Here is a 16,902-nt window from a genome sequence, read left to right on the forward strand (position 1 = left end):
CAACTTGGGAAAGAAAACAAGGAGGGAAATGGATCCCCCAGGAACCAGGAAGGATCCAAAGGGAAAATTGGAACCCACAGAGAAAGCAAAGAGACAGACCTCTACACTGAAAAAGGAGAGGGCAATCAGCACTTTCTCCTGAGCTTTCGGACTCGTTCTGTGAGATGAGGATTGAATATCTAGAGACACAGTGAAAGCAGGTGACTCCAGAGGCCTCCAGAAAGAAACGCAACAGTGGAATGGAACAGTGAATGCTGGGCACTACAATAGCTGGTGAGTGACTCCAGTCTAAGTGACTGCCATGTACCCTGAGGAGGGTGCTTGGCTGGATACCATTTTAGGGAGGGGCCAACTGAACCCAGGACTCTGAGCAGCTGTGGATTGGCCTCATTTTGGGGCTCCCAGTTTTGAAATCCCACAGTGACAACAACAAGTGAGATGACCAGGGTCAGGGAGTGTGGTCAGGCTGACAAGAGTCAGTGAGAGTGTTATAAGCCAAAAACTCAGGCCCTAATCCTACAAGCAGAAGCCAGAATCAGCCTAAACTTTTGTGGAGATGAAAGCACCAGAAGCAGCCTAAAGGAGGTGGCGCTCAAAGGAGAAATGTCAGCTTATCCAATACACGTTCAAAATGGTTAAAAAGAGAGTTAATCAATTGTCAGGTTATCGTCTTCATATCATCAGGATCCCCATCTCTCATGGGAAATTTAAAACTTTGCTTCAGCAGTCTATGCCATTACAATGTGTCCTAGCTGATTTTATAGGAGAAATCCTTGGATCTTGGCTGACTGGCAAGCTCTTATACGTTTTAACTACTACTCCTATCCTTTCTAAGATTTTTCATTCTGGACCCATTCCACAGGTGGGGATCATGTTTACTGATGGCCCTGGCCCACTAAAAAGGCTCACATAGTGACAGGCACCCTTCAGCTAACAAAGGAGGCATTTTCCTCCACTCAAAAAACCAGAATTAGGTGCCATCATACTCAGGTGCTATCATACACTTTACAAACAACCAGGGGCAGGCGCTCAACTTAAAATATTAAAATATTTCTTGTACACTGTAAATTCTTAAACTGCAATTACAGGGTTAACCTGCTTACTGCTCTCTGCTGCCATTAAAATAAAAACACTGGTTGAAAGTTACTCGGAAGACAAGTTTGTTATGAAAAATTTATAGTAAGTGGGATAAAAAATATGAAGAAAGCTATAAGAGACATACTTTAGATATGAAAAAGATTTTGTATGATAAAAGTTTTGCCCTACTAGAAAGATAAAATGATAAAAATAATAATAGAACTGGAAAACTCAGTTATGTTGAAAAGATTGTGGAGGATGTAGTTAATCAAAAAAAAATTAGTGTATGTTTTCTTGTTGGTTTGATGGAGCCCAGACTGTTCCTTCTAAAGGTTCCCTGTTGCTCAAAATGATTGGAGAGCCCTGGCCCTCCACAGGGGGTCAACCCTGCAGTCTTGGGCCTAATCTGATTTGGCAAATGGATTTTTCTCATATCCCTTGATTTGGTCAATTGTCTTATGCACATATTCGTATTTATACTTATTCAGAAATGTTTTATGCCACCCTGCAACATAGTGAAACTGCTTTTCATGTTATACACCATTGCTTTATTTGTTTTAAACCCTTAATTTTTTAATGTTAATGTTAACAATCAAGGCTACATCTCAGCAGAATGACACTGAACTATGAAGTCCAGTCAAACAGATCACCTTTTAGTCTTATGGAAGGATGCTAACTCAGGACTCTGGGAAGGCCTTGTTCCTTTTTTAACATGGGGTTGAGGGTTTGGTTGTGTGTTATTACAAAAAGGATGGATGTGGCTACCAGCATGATTGGTCTTCAGAGAAAAAATCCAATCCCACAAAAACAGAACCCCTACCTGGAAGATGGGAAGGAACAACCTCCATTCCTCTTGCCCAGAACAACTCAGGCTGTAGAGGTAACCTGGAGAAGCATAAAAAAAATAACTTAGGGAGCTGATGAAGTTCTTCAGCACACAGGACCACTAAAGACCCCCTTTTCTGGACATACTTGCCATAGTCAGCTGTGTGATAATGTTGGGAAATCTCCTTTTGGAACAAGATGCCCCTTCTTGGGCTTTCATAGAAGACCCCCTCCCATGGGAACTAGTGACTTGATTTTACTCCTCTTTTCCTGTATTCAACAATGAAAGTTCTTGGATGGGAGGCAAAGAGGCCACTTCTATATCCTCGTCCAACTCCATGTCATGAAATGGAACCAATATAACTTACTGATCCATGGAATCCTCTATCTGTATGGGTGCTGAGTCCCTCTGCTTAACTCCTAGAGCATAGGTATGGCTTCACCTTCACTCAGGTCCTAATACACTTCAATTTTTAATCTTTTGAAAGTTATAAACATGGTTACACTACTACAAATGCGTCCAGACCCATCTTGGCCCTTTGTTGTGTCATCAAAGACTTGCACTCTGAATGTCAGGAAGTAAACTGGGAATTAGGTAGAGATCTCACTGGCCGTGAGACCAAACAGGGAAACTTCACCATCTTTGGGGTCAAAGAGACTATCATCATTATAAATGTAACCATATGCTTTTTGCGTATACTTCCAATTTTTCACATTCCCACTATAGTAATGATTCCATAATCTGAGCAGAAGATAGTTTATTTGCAGCTTGGTCTTTCTTGGATAATAGCCCACTACAGACCACCATCTGGAGATTGGGACATTCTTTCTATCTACTCCAGATACAACATAGACAATTATCTAAAGATGGGAGCCAAACCACATTTACCTTTCATCATAACAGTACTTCCTATATCAAAGTGTGCACCAGCCACCCTTGTTTCTTCTTTCAGGGGCCTTTGAACGTTTCCCTCCAGGATTCTCTATGTGAAGTTACCTGTCACAGCTGTATATATTACGCTTGCTTGTCTCAGGTGCCTACAAATTCTAACATTTTAGTGCTGCATTGAAAAATGATACTGATACACCAAAACCAACATCACTTGTCTCACCAATCACAGCTTAAAGAAATAAAAAGGGGGAGATGTGGAGCTCCTTCACCCTTTGTTTCTCAATAAAACAGAGTTTAATTCAGGACTCCATGTCCATGGACTCCATTCTGGTAGAGGTCCCCTGACATCCCCACAAAGATATTCTCTGTCTCTCTTGTCTTCATCCATTTCTCTAATCAGGGTTTGGTGGCCCCCTAGTACTAGTGGAAGTTGAATTTTATACTCCTAAAACAAGAGGCAGATTTTATTACAATTGGATTTTAAAAAACCTAGGAAGAGCAACCATTCTGAGAGCAGTGCACTAATCCAGATGTCAGGGCTTTTACTTATCCCTTTAGATTTTGTTAAATAGTTAGTTATGTGGACCCCTGTGCTTGGTTCTTTACCAGGACCTTGCAGGAAAGCTGGTGGCCTTTCTTTCTGTTGGAAAAAGAAGAGGCCAAATAAGCCAGGTTTGGGAGAAAGGATGGTGAGGAGGGGTTTGGCACACGGTCAGACCAGAAAGGACAGCAGGGTAGGGCCTATCTCACATCCGGCCATATCCGGGTATCCATGTAAATGAGTCTCCATAGATATAAGCACTGTGAACACACTAGATACACACTCAGAGCACCTACAGAACTGCTTCCCCAACTCAAGGAAGCTCCCCCACAGTACAGTGGAAAGGGTGGCCTGCGCTGTGCCTGGGACACCAAGCATGGCTGAATGATCCCTGGGATCCTGGGAGCCAGGGTCCCAGAAAGGCAGGGTTCCTCATCTCTTGGTTCTGGCACTTTCATTCACAAATCAGGGTATCGAGGCCAGGAGCCTGCATAGAAGCCCTCACCAGGAATCTGAAAGGCCCTCTATCACACAGCCTGGTTCCTGCCTACAACCACTCATGTCAATCCTGCCCAGCATGGTCCTGGCCTCCCACTTGCTGGTCGTTCCCTGGTCACTGTCCTTTCCTGCCTCTGAGATCTTCCTCACAGAATCTTTCTCTACTTTATCCTTTCTCAGGGCCACCTAGATGACCTCTGAGATGGTTTCCCTTGGCCCACCTGGGATTGTTTCTACTTTCTTCATGCCTTTTGTCTTATGTACCCATCTGTGATAATTTTCCTACATGGAGTCTTCCTTTTAGTTATAAATTCTGTGGGGAGGAAATTCGCTGGTTTTTGTCCTGTCCTTTCTTCTCCTAATCCTGAAAAACAGCCTAGCTGGTCTGTGAGATGGCTGACTTGAGTGTAATGGATCAGCCCATGTGGAAGATCCTGGGGAGTTAGCTGCAGGGCTGATTCAGGGTTCCAACATCCTCTGTACCAAGTGCAGCTCTTGGTCTTAGATTCCTTCAGCAGGAGTATTGTGTGTGCGTCTTAAAGTTGCTGTCTTTCTCTAATGCACAGATAGCACTCTGGCCATTTTCCCTAATACATTTCAGAGGATTACTGCCAAAAGTGCGAGCATTCTTAGGTATGTGGCTGCAGAATAGAGAGGCTGATACTAATATCCCAAATAAGTCCCATAAGAAAGGGGCTCCTACCAGAGGGGTGAGTTTAGGGCTTTGTGTACCTTTGGCAGGTCCCCTGCAACCCGCTCTACTTCATTACAAACTTGCAAAGTTCCTTCACACTGAACTATCCTAACAATCATTTTTCTATCTCTAGAGCACCTGCTAATTGGGCGTCTGGATAGAGAAAAAGGATTAAAATAATTTTTACAATGAACAAAATTATATTAAGCTAGGGATTCTGTACCTCTGGAATTGTATTATACCCATCTATAACTTTTAATCAGCAACTTTGTGACTTTCTCAAATATTTTTAATATGGCATGCTAGTGTTTAATAACAACAAAGAGCAATGTGTACAGAGCCCCTGTATTTGAAAAGGCCAAGGCCCCACAGGCAGAACATGCAGCCTGTGTCTCTCCCCACCTCCAATCTGACCGTGGGCCAGTCTCTCACTCTTCAGGAGCCTGCATTTCAACAGTGGTTATTGTAATCCTGTGCAAAGGACCCAGGGCATAGTAGGCGCTCCGTGGGTAAATATGGTTCACTTTATAAATCTAACCTGTGTATGTTGTAAATAACAGGAGGAAAGAGTTGAAAATATTGATTGCCACTATTTAGTTGTTCTGGGATAATTGTTATAATAAGCTCATAATGGCTTCACCTCAATAATAGTAATTACTAATGATTAAGATTTTTCATGCTCATTTTGATGTTTTATCTAATTACAAGCATCAGTGTTTCTGGTGTGAACAATCTCAGCAATGAGTTCTGGGTTCATTCCCATCCCTGAGAGAGTGTTATTGATGGGAAAGGAGAGCCACCTGATAGGGCCCAGTAGACAGGAAGCAGGGGTAGAGCCCACGCCTCACCTACATTTGGCCTAGTAGCAAACCTGGCCTTACAGGCGTGGTGTTCCTGGCAGTGCCCTGTGGTCTGAGACATTCCAACCCTGTCCTGAAGAAACTTTCCTTGGTGCAGAGCAGAGAGGAGCTGGTATCTGTTTGATGCTCTACACCAATAGGAACATTTAATTATAAAATTCTCTTTGCCCCAAAGGAGCCCTGTGGATGTTCCTGCAAGGTAGGTAGCACATAGGCTCCCAAAAGATGACAGTATTTTTCACATCTGGGGCTTTTCAGTTCATTTGAAAACAAAGTTTATTGATTCGTAATATTGCCAAGGTCAAGTGTGTGTGTGTGTGTGTGTGTTACTTTCAGGAAGAGAGGATTGTCATGTGATCTCAACACCCAGAACAGAATCAAATGTGAAACTCACACCTGGATAAAGTGAATATCAGCAATGGCTGCTGTCACCCAAGCAAGACTGACACAGACCTTGGGTTACAAGAAGCATGCAGCTCCTTGGACCTCCCAACTCTTGGGGTGAGGGAGTGTGTGAAATCCTCTTTGAACCTTATCTGACCCCTGAAAGGTGTCCAAAGTTTTATTTAAGGTGATAACATGTTGCACAGATGTGCCAAAGTAGCTGCAAGTCATGTGGTACCCACGACAACTTCCGGAACAAGAGGTATTCATCATCATACTTTGGTAAAGGAACTGAAAGAGGATATTTGAAGATGTGAATAACAAAGGTTACTATTTTTAAAAAGAATGACAATAAACAAGGAGAAGCTTAGCAACACAATTAGGAATACGGATAAATAAATAGGTAGCTCGCTGATGAAATACAAGTGTGAAAAGATGGACAGTTCACTAGCAACTTGGGGAAAATATATACAATCAGTTTTGCAGTAATCAGAAGGTTTGCAAATATCCATATTCAGGATCAAGGATATCTAGAGAGATGACACTGTAGGCAGGTGAGTGAATGGGTGACGAGAGCCTTCAGAGGTAGCAATTTGGCAGTTTCTGCTTAAAATGAACATGCCCTTTGACCTGGAAACTGCTTCTAGGAAACTCACTCGAAGGAATAGTTTGTACATGCGAGCAAACATGTATAAGGAGCACATACACATGTGCTAAAAGTTGAATTACAAAGGTGCATAATAGGAAATAGGCTAATGATCATCATTGAGGAAGTGGCTACACACAGGCTTCCTTATATTTATTCTTTGGATAGCATCACCCAGAAGGAGGAAGCTCTGCAAGTGCAGACTTCGCCAGATTTTAAGGCAGAATGGGTGCAGTTCTCAGAACTTCTCATGTGCAGCCTATTTAGCCACTTCTAAGATATAAAATGTTTCCATATGAACCCTCATAGCATTGGGAGGACTCTCCAAATTGGTGACATCGTACGAGGAATCACTGGCAGTGTTTTTGCCTTTTTAGCAGAATGTAGTGTTTTAGGCAACTACAACCCTGGATTTGTTGAGATACCAGGAGCTTGACTTGTGCTTACAAACGAAAACAAATTGTGTCTGTGTTTTTGTAACTAAAATTTAAACCTGTGGACAGTTGTGTTTTGGAGGAAGCGCCTCAAAGTAACCAGTGGATTGAGAAGGGGGAGGAGTTATGTATAGGGCCGGGGTCATACATGGTATATTCTCTTTGTATATTTCTGTTTGATTTGAACTTTTGTAGCAAATACATGCCCATCCGTGTATTGCTGATGCTGCTTCATCCTTTGGGCTGAGGGAGAGCTGGCTGGAGTGCAGCAGATGTAGAGGTGGCCAGGTGAGCCATCACTCCTCCCTTTCCCGGTTGGGGTCTGGCTGTCCAGCACCCTGAAGTGTCCCTCCCTGCCCTGCCCTACTCCAGCAGATAGCCTCAGGACCCCGGAGGCCCACATTGCTCCCCACTGAAACTTAGCTGCACATCCAATGTGAGAGCAGTTAGAGGCCAGGGTTGGGAGCCTGCTGCCCTCAACAGATGCCTTGTTTGTTCCTGATCCCACCCCCTGAACCCTTCTCTGAGTTCATCGACAGCAGGCTCAGAAGCAAGTGTGTCACACATCTATCAGGGAGCAGCTGATGCCACTGGAGACAACCTGGACCCTGGTGGGTTGGCAGGGACAGGAGTTTTGGGTCACTACTGCAGCATCCTGTTCTTCACCCAGATGGTTTTGGGGGACCCTTGGGTGTCTTGGCTTTTGAGACCTCAGCAGTGGTCTTAGTTGTGCCGCTGTCAGTGGCTGTTGTCCTCTTAGCCCTGCCTCATGGGATCTGCTCTCAATTAAACGACCTGGTCTCAGGTCCTTTTTCCAGGCTTTTCCTTTGGATAAACCCTAAGACAGATACCTTGGGCTGTGTTTGGGATGTGTTAGCTTGCCAAAGCTATGGCAACGAAGAGCCACAAAGTGGGTGGCTTAAGCAGCAAAATCTTAATCTCTCTCAGCTCTAGAGGACCAAAGTTTGAAAACACGTGTGGGCAGAGCTCCTTCCCTCAAGGGCTGTAAACTGAAGTGCACTTGCATGTCTTGTCTAAACATATTTAAGGTACAGGAAATTAAACAAGGAAATGTCAAGAAGGAGACGCAGGCTAGTAGTCAAAGTAAAGATTTATCCTTGGATCAGAATATTTTAGATCTTGCAATTTGCATATACAAAGAATTCAGCAACATTCACTGGCATTATAATCAGAACAAGATCAAATTATAAATGTAATAAAAGAAAATATGACAGTTGAAACTGTAATACATACACATATTGTAAAGACTGCACATAAATTAAATACAGCTCAGTTAATCAAACAAATGGAACTGTATCAGTAATAATACATTAACAAAAATAACATGGGCACAATCTCCAAATGCTGACACACAGGTATCAGGTTTGTTTTAAAAAGTTTGTAAAAACACATAAAAATACCTTTGAAAACACCAGTATGCATTCTTCATTCTTCTAGCACATGGAGAGAAGGAGTAAAGTCACACAGTGACTGATGGGTATCCCAATCAGAACAGTAAACTTCTGATCACTATTTGGCATTTGAATGCAACTGCATGCAATAGGAGAACGTGAAAGGAGAAGTGTTCTTGCCAGTGCTGGGCGGTTGCGTTACATGTACTTGACTTCCTTTGACTGAAGGAAGAAGAGAAGAACATGCCAACTGCACAGAGAAGATGCCCCTGGTTATTATTCCCTCTGCACACAGCTTCTCTATAGGCACAGAGAGACTGTCTGAACTTGGCCTTGGTCACGACCATGACGCTCAGGGACCACCTCCCTGACTGGGGAAGGGGCCATGTATCCACCTGATTCTGGCTTCTGTTTGTTTTCAGGATGGGATGAGTTTGGGAGCAAGGAGAACCTCTGCACTGGATACCTGGGATGCTCACAGTGGATGAGGAAAGGAAAACCACAAACAGAACACTTTCCTCAGGACACCCTGCAAAGATCTACCCATAAAGGCACTTCTTGATACAAGAGATGCCAGACAGACCATTGGAGGGCTTCAGGGATTCTACCAACTCCTAAAATTAGGGCTGACTCCATGCTCTTTGACTTCGAACTCTAAAAAACTACCAGTTTAACATCACTTCATCCCTAATGGGCTTCGGGTGCTGAATGAAAACATATTCTCCTCTCTTCTCCTTTAGTCAAAGAAAGGCTTTGGGTTTGGTATTTCAACAATGGAAACAAACGGAATCAACTGGCAAGTTGCACAAAAGCTTCTTCTACTTCCTCCTTCATCTGCTTATTCACTGCACAGAGAGAGGGTGCACTCAGCAATGGGGAGCCCAAGGTGTGGCTGGTGGTGATGGCGGCGGCCAGAGTGTGCTTTGGTCCTTCCAAGTGGACACCAACTACCACCCTGGGTGGGGCTCAGAGCAGGGGCAGGAGAGAAGCTCGTTGACCTGGAGCCTGGTGAGGACAGTCATGGAACTTGGGGTCACACCTGTACACACTGTGAACAGACAGGGGATAAACAGTGCAATAGGAGGGCATGATCAGGTCTCAGTGAAATGTCAAATAAGGCCTTTTATTTTTTATATATCTTTTAAAAAGTAAAAAAAAAAAAAAAAGTACCCAAACTGCACATGTTCAATGTCTGTAGTAAGTTAGACCAGATGTCTTCTTTTTCTATATTGTGCTCATCTACTAGGTACCTAGTAGCTATAGAAAGACAATGGTTATTAAATCGAAGGTTTCTACATTCATCTTCTTAACTCCCCCCACTGTTCTTTTGGTAATGGGATCATTATTATCACCCAGTGTCAAAGATCTCAGCATCCAAAAATAAGTTAGACTTTAGATGAAAGATTTCTATTTCTCTTTTATTAAATATTGAGAAGTGGGGTCCTTAAAAACTGTACAAATCTAGATTTTAAGACTTCTTTTCTTACAAACAATCAGCTTTTTACAAGACATTTTTAAATACCAAAATGCTTCTCAGAAAATTTACAGCATGATTATTTGTGGCCATCCCACTGTTTCTACTCAAATGTGTGCTCCTCAACTTCGTGTGTGTGTGTAAGACACTTCATTTGAATGTTTGGATGTGAGGTGTTTTCACATTGAGCCTGCAGGTCTGGTTCGAGGCCAGCACAGGCACCTGGGGCTGAATGGGAGACTGAAAAATGTGGTGGTTGGATTCTCCAAGGGAGACAGATGGCTAGTGACTCTCTGGGAGTGCAGCTTCCCTGGCTGTTTTTGTTGTGCCCAAGGCCACAGGTGAATGGGATGGCCTGGCATTTACACTTCTCATCTAACCAACATGGCACAGACACAGCCTTTAAAAATATTACGAAGTAGTCTCCGATTACTCTAATGTGTTTTAGACTTGGGTTCAGGTTAGAGAGATATGGTTTTAGAAAGTCTTCAATCCTTAAAAGGGAGAGTTAAAACAACTCTGCAACTGAGGCCGCTACAAAAACATTCCTATCTACATTGGGTTTCAAAAAATGCTGCAGCTCAAGGTTATAAACTCAGTTCTGGAAAGTGAGTTTTCAACCCATTTCTAAGTTCTTGGTTGTTTTCTTAACAATGGATTTTATGTTTAGTGTCTTGCTTAAGCACACTTGGCATATTAAGAGTTACAAGATTTAGAGATGTGTAATGTGATACTACATGACATGAATCTAATGAAGAGTTAAGATTTTAACTGATATTAGCAGAAATACAGTACATAGATTTTGCAGGGTATTATTTGATCTTAATATATTATTCCAATTTTTAAAAAGGGACTTTAAGATTGAATAACTTTACAGCAGGTGGCTTTGAAAGCCTAACAAAATATATACAAAGAAATTAGGAAGGATATTAATGTCAACTATGAAATAAATTAACATAATTTTTACAAAATATACTGACCATTAAATTAAAAAATATTTTAAGGCAGGACTCTTCATTTGAAATTAGCATAATCAGAAAATATATCAATAAAATCTTGTACCACTTTGTAGCAGAATTCATACTGTTCCTGGAAAGAAAAATAAGAATGTATTAAGGCGATGGTCCAAAAATATATTTGATTAACTTAGTCAAAAGAAACAGAAACAATTCTGCCTATTTATTAAAACACTATATGTTTTCATGCACATCAGCTTCTGTTGTATGATTTAATTTTTAGTCACATGAAAAGTTCCAAGTAAAGATGCTTTCCTACAATGTCAGTGTTTTGTTTCAAATTAGTGTCTGAGTAGAAAGTCTTTAGTTTTCATATATTTAAACTGAAAAATATCAGATTACTACATTGTCAAATAGAGTTCATAATGTAACAAAAAGCAATGTATAGATGTTAAATAAAGTACAATTTTAGAATATTTGAAGCTTTAATTTTCTCTAAAAAAGAGATATGGTTTTATATAAAATTTAGTGGACTCCTCAGTAATTGCCTCTATTTATATAAGGCGTTTCGGTTGTGATGACACTTGTGCATATTATCTGTTCTGTTTTCCTAGAAGCTGCATGAGGACCAAAGCGGGGCCAGTGGCACATGGGTGAGCACTGTGTCACCCATTCAGAAAGGGCACTCAATCAGAAGGAAGCAAGACGTGGGGAAAATAGCAGTTGCCAAACTTTTCCAGAAAAGCTGACAGTAATTCTTTGGACAATCAAGTGGGCAAAACAGCCAGTGGGCGGGAAAGTGACTCCAAAGGTTCCAGTAACAACGGAGAGCAGCTAAGTTGCCTCTTACATCTAAAAGTCTGGTTTCTGGCAGACCCGAGTGGGACGTTTGAAACGGAGAGAAGGGCTCGGGAAGCTTGAAAGGCGGGGAACAGTCCTCAGCACTCTCTCCTCTTCTTGCCCAACACAACGAATTCAGCCTTTTCATCATACATTTGCTTGTACATAAGCAAATGTCAAAAGGTTGAAGCTGAAAGATGCTGAACATTACCCTCTTCAGCCTTCTCACAAGCCTCAGGCCAAGACGACACAGGGTTTTTTAGAGAAAGAAATGTTGGACTAGGAACTCTGGACCTGTGACAGCATGAAGTTATTGAGAGAAACAAGGCTAGACTAAGGGGTCCTTGCTTCGGCCTAATAAGCGTCCCATCGATTCACCAGTCCTTCGAAGCAAGAGGAAAATAAATTTCCAGAAGAAAATTTTCATAAATCTATAAAGAGGCAAGTATCGTCATGATGCTCCTAAAGTATTTGCTATACAAAGTGGCTTTTGACTTGACCTTTCCTATTTAAATACTTCTATTTATGTATTTTTCTCTCATTGAGTTTATTGGTACATATTAAGTATACAGTACAGTTACATTCATCATTGGGATCTTGTACCTTTACATGACAGGTCTTGGTTCTCATTTTTTCACTTTGTCCCTGCCCTCCCTTCACCCCCTCCTCCCCTCCCCATTTACAACCACTTTATTTCCCATTTTTTCATTTTCTCCTATTTTTTTCTTTTCCCTTATTATCTTTTCCCTGCCCTTCCCACTCTCCCTACACCTTTAGACCTTTTCTTCCTATTTCACATTGTCAATTATCTCATTAGGATCTTATGTACCATTATAGTTTTTCACACCAGAGAAACTACTGGGTATTTACACATGTGTGACTTATTTATTTCACTAGGATTATATCCTCAATATGTATCCATTTTTCTATGAATGAATCTAATTTATCATTCTTTATGGCTGAGTAGTATTACATTTTATAGAAAAACCACATCTTTTTTATCCAGTGTCCCACTGATGGGTAAATGGGCTGTTTCCAAGTTTTAGCTATTACAAACTGTGCCGCTATAAACATAGGTGTGCATATATCACTGTGGTATGATTCTTTTAATTCTTTTGGAAAGATACCCGGCAGAGGGATGGCTGGGTCAAATGGAACCTCCAGTCCCAGCTCTTTGAGGTATCTCCATATTGATTTCCATAGTGGTTGCACCAGTCTGCACTCCCACCAACAATGGAGAAGGGTTCCTTTCTTCCCACAATCCCACCCACATTTGTTATTGTTTGATTTCTTGATGGCAGCAAGTATTGTAAATGCTTCTATTTAAAAGCTACATCAATTAAATGCCAAAGCTGACCCCAATCTGGGAAAGAAATGGAAATGGTTATTCATGGAGATGACTGTTTTCACAGCAAACACAAGTGCTAACTGATAACCACCCATGTTGTGTCTTGCATATGTGTTACCTGCAGCTGGTAATGAATAAAGTTTGTTTTGGCAAAGTGTTGGGATGACACAGGACACAGACAGACATTTCTTACCAACACACAGGGCTCTGGGAAGACAAACAACCTTCTTGCCTTTGGAATGCTTGTTCTAACAGAGTGATATCTCAGATGTTGAAAACAGGTCTTCCCTCAGTGGTCAGCAAGTGGAAATTGGTCTGTGAGCCACTGCACTCATCTATGAGTTAAGTCAACCACATACCACATCTCTTTACCTAATCACAGAATCATACCCTGTACTCTTTATCAAAATATCCCTGCCAAGTGTGAGGTCTGGAGCACAGAGAAGTCTTTATGCCCTGCTGAGAGAGCCTTGCCCTTCAGTTCTTGAGTCAGACAGACGGGGCTTAAACCACATTCTGGCACTTAATTCCTGAGCAACTTGGGCCACCTGCTTAACTATGGGTGATGACCTGAGCAGCTCTTGGGAGCAGAAGTGAACACAGGGATATGGTAAGCATATAATGCAAAAGATGTCTATAAAGTACCCAGCCCCAGCAATCATTAGTCAATGATTCATTTCCCCTCATTTGTTCCCTAATTCTCCACTTTTCTTAATATGCACTGGGTGTAATAGGCCCAGAGGGTGACTTGAAACTCAGCTTGAAGAATGCCATCGGGTTTTCACTAGGCAAGAAAAGCATAGACTGAAGCCAGGTAGCTTCCACGAGGGAGCAGAGAGAGAGAACCTGAGGCCAGAGCTGGCAGAGATGAGGCAGGAAGGGACTTGGATATTGGATGATGTTGGAGAGAATACACTGGCCAGATCAGGCAGATTATGACAACCGTTAGTGCCCCAACCAAACCATCTCAGAGATGCTCTTGCTGCAGTTGCTAGGCACCTGTCCTGGGGTCAGGCATTTTTAGAGTTTAAAGGAAATTTTGCACAGTGCCTCAAAGGGAAGCCCCATCAGCTCCAATTTGTACAGAAAGCAACTGAAGATCAGAGAGGGGAAACAGCTTGTCCCAGTTCACAAAGCTGTAAGAGGCTAGCTGTGAAGGCAAGATAACATCCTGAACCCTGAGTCAATGGGATTTTGAGCCTTGGCCTTACCTTTCTTTTGCATTTAATTGCTGCCTAGCCAGGACTAAAGGCTGCTCAGAAAAGAATTAAAAATAAGAAAGAAATGGAAAAGAGTCTGGCTCACAATTGAAAACTGGATTTCTTTTTGTTGGAGTTACTAGTAGGGTTCTGTGTGATATTTAAGCACTATTATTATTATTTTTGTCTTTCTTTATTTCTTTGTGGTACCAGGGCCACTCTACCACTGAGCTACGTCCTCAGCCCTTTTAATTTTTGATTTTCAGATAAGTGGCCTAGACAGGCCTCAAAATTGTGATCCTTCTGCCTTGGTCTCCCAGAGTGCTAGGATGAGAGACCTGTGTACTGAACCCAGCTGCTATTATATTTTGTTTTTTGATTTTTTGGTACTGGGGGTCAAACTCGGGTCCTTGTGCTTGCAAGGCAGGCGGCGGAACCACTGAGACAAATCCCTGCCCCAATGCTATTATATTTTGATCTAAAAACTCATCATGGTGTCATCTGCCACCACTGCTCAGTTTGCTGGCACTGGCTGCTGTCAAGAGGCAGCATAACCTCTAGCAGTCTCCTCCAGCATCTTCTCAGAGCCTAACAGGGAACCCAGTGCCAGGACCAGGGCTCTAAGGTCAGTGAGGAGCCCTAATTCCCCTTCCTTCCCATTGCTGTGAGTGGTTCACATTCCTATCGCTGTCACAGCTGGCAGGGCAGAAAGACTTCCAGAGTGAGAGGGAGCCAGCAAGTACCCAATTCCCTTCCAGTGTAGTGGCTCTCAAACCTGTATTCACTTTGGGATGACTTGTCATGGAATAGGTATCCTGATGCTTAGGTCTCAAACCCAGAGATCAGATCCCATTTAATTGGTCTGAGGTGAAGCTTAGGCACTAGGAGACAGGTAAACACTCCCCAGGTGAGTGCCGTGCAGCCAAGGTGGACAGCCCTACGCTAGCCCTACCTGGTGGGAAGGCAGACCCATCCTTGCTCAGGTGTTCTCTTTGGCATCTAAGCTCTGCTGTGATGGGGTTTGTGAGAGGGCGTCCTCCCTGCCTTTTCACACAGGCTGTTTGAGGCAGGATTGGAAAGGGAGGGTAAGTTCCAAATATGATGCTGTGGGGGAAATGATGAGCTCTAACAGCCTTGAAATATTGCACTTGTGGGATTAGCATGAGCCATTGCTGACTTTAGAGAGGAGCAATCTCTAAACCCAGAAAGTGTGCATCCAGGTATTGAAAGAGGATGTGTAGGGCAATTGTACATCAGGTGGGCTTCCTATGCCCCCTGGCAAGGCTTTGAGGTTGAGTGAGATTCTACCAAGGAAAATAGACCAAATGCAAAGGTGTAAAGTTGAAAATGACAAGTACTAGGATTTTAAGCTTCAGTGCTGCTTTTGAACCTGATAAAAAGTACAGTACATTTAAAAATGCAATGGAAATTTATGAATGAGACCTTTCCCATGAGGTCTGTCCAGAGGACAGATCTGAGTCAGAGACCTAAAGAAAGATCTAGGTCTGTCCCTTTGCTATGAAAATTAGCAGGTGGCTTTTTGCTTCGGGAATTGGACCCTCCCTCCTGCCCCTTACACTGGAGCACCTTTAATGAGGAATCAAAAACATGAAACAATTCTCAACCCTTCTGGAGACTTCCTTAAAGTTCACGTTCTTACCAGGGTTTGCACCATGTGCGGCCTCTGAAGTCGTAAGCTCTTCACAGCTTGAAATACATCTAGAAGTCCCTCAGCTTTTACACGTTCCAAAATGTTGCTGAGGGCAATGAATGTACCTGTTCGTCCAGCTCCAGCACTGTGGAGAGAAAGCACTCAGTGAGAACCATCAAACCAATGGGGTAAGAAACGCAACTTATAAACAGCTCCGTGCATGTTGGTATTGAAGCAGGATCATTGCAAAGAATCCATTTGACTGGATGTTTTGTGACCATTTATCTATAGCTTAGTTTCTGAGCAAGGTCCAGCAACCATAAAATTCAAAAGCATTTCCCTCAATATAGTGGTCTGATATTTCATGAAATGGATTGGGACCAGTTACAGGATTTTAAGCACGTTCTCTCTCCCCTGTGTGTACCAATGAATGGTTCCCAAAGTGTGGTCCTAGAAGCAGCAGGGTCAGCGTCACCTAGGACCGGTTAGAAATGACCCTCCTGGGTCAGGTCCAGTGAGGAGCTGACCCTGGCACCTGTCTTCTGGAATAGATGATGCTAACTGGTGGCCCTGAAACGCTATTAAGACAGCAGGCACTAGGTTCCCATGACTCTTTCCAGGGGCCCTTTCCCAGCAGGGGGCGCTGGCACAGCTGGAAACTGCACAGGGAGGGAGAAAAGGGGAGCTGAGGCTTCGAATCTGCGACTCACTCTCCTGCCCTCCTTACGATGCTTATCATGGTTCTTGCTGGGGGTAGTCACTGTGGCTTTGAGATTGTCTCTCTGCCCTCACACTTGACTTGTGGCTACAGGCCTCTGTTAGCAATCTGAGCCTGGACCTCAACCATGCCCCAACCATGGTCCTGGGAGAGTCACCCCAGGTGGTTTTTCAGCTGAAGAATCTCCTTTCCCAGGCCCAGAAGAGAGACCACAAAGTGTGGACACAGCATCTAGAAATACAACTTGCAGAGTGGAGGCAAGCAACTTGACCTACTCAAGGAGTTTGGAAGCCTTCAACAGCAAGTGGAAATGGGTGTTTGTCTGGGTGTAGAAATGAGTGTCTGGGTTCTTTTGCCACACTTATGATGAAATGACCTGACTCATGCATTTATGTGAAGTTATGTGTGCATGCGTGTCTGGGAAGGTGACACAGATTTCTAGGGAAATCATGT

At 42.9% G+C, this 16,902-nt stretch overlaps 1 protein-coding gene across 5 annotated transcripts in view; it reads right to left on the minus strand.

Moving 5' to 3' along the window:
• Nucleotides 1-8,020: 8,020 nt before the first annotated feature.
• Nucleotides 8,021-16,902, minus strand: part of Ptpre (protein tyrosine phosphatase receptor type E) — a 134,271-nt gene continuing 125,389 nt past the window's right edge. For 3 of the 5 annotated variants that reach the window (XM_010620768.3, XM_033761358.1, XM_033761359.1), the window contains 3 exons: nucleotides 15,741-15,876; nucleotides 10,718-10,826; nucleotides 8,022-9,311 (listed from right to left, as the gene is read on the minus strand). In XM_010620768.3, the coding sequence (XP_010619070.1) occupies nucleotides 10,752-10,826; nucleotides 15,741-15,876 (211 nt within the window). In that variant the 3' untranslated portion in view covers nucleotides 8,022-9,311; nucleotides 10,718-10,751. Of the gene's footprint in view, nucleotides 9,312-9,433; nucleotides 9,521-10,717; nucleotides 10,827-15,740; nucleotides 15,877-16,902 lie in introns of all 5 variants that reach the window. The other 2 variants (XR_779506.3, XM_010620797.3) reach the window with 2 other exon arrangements.

This window comes from Fukomys damarensis, unplaced genomic scaffold (assembly GCF_012274545.1).
Source record: "Fukomys damarensis isolate Sample0158 unplaced genomic scaffold, DMR_v1.0_HiC HiC_scaffold_8, whole genome shotgun sequence".
Classification (NCBI taxonomy): domain Eukaryota; kingdom Metazoa; phylum Chordata; class Mammalia; order Rodentia; family Bathyergidae; genus Fukomys; species Fukomys damarensis.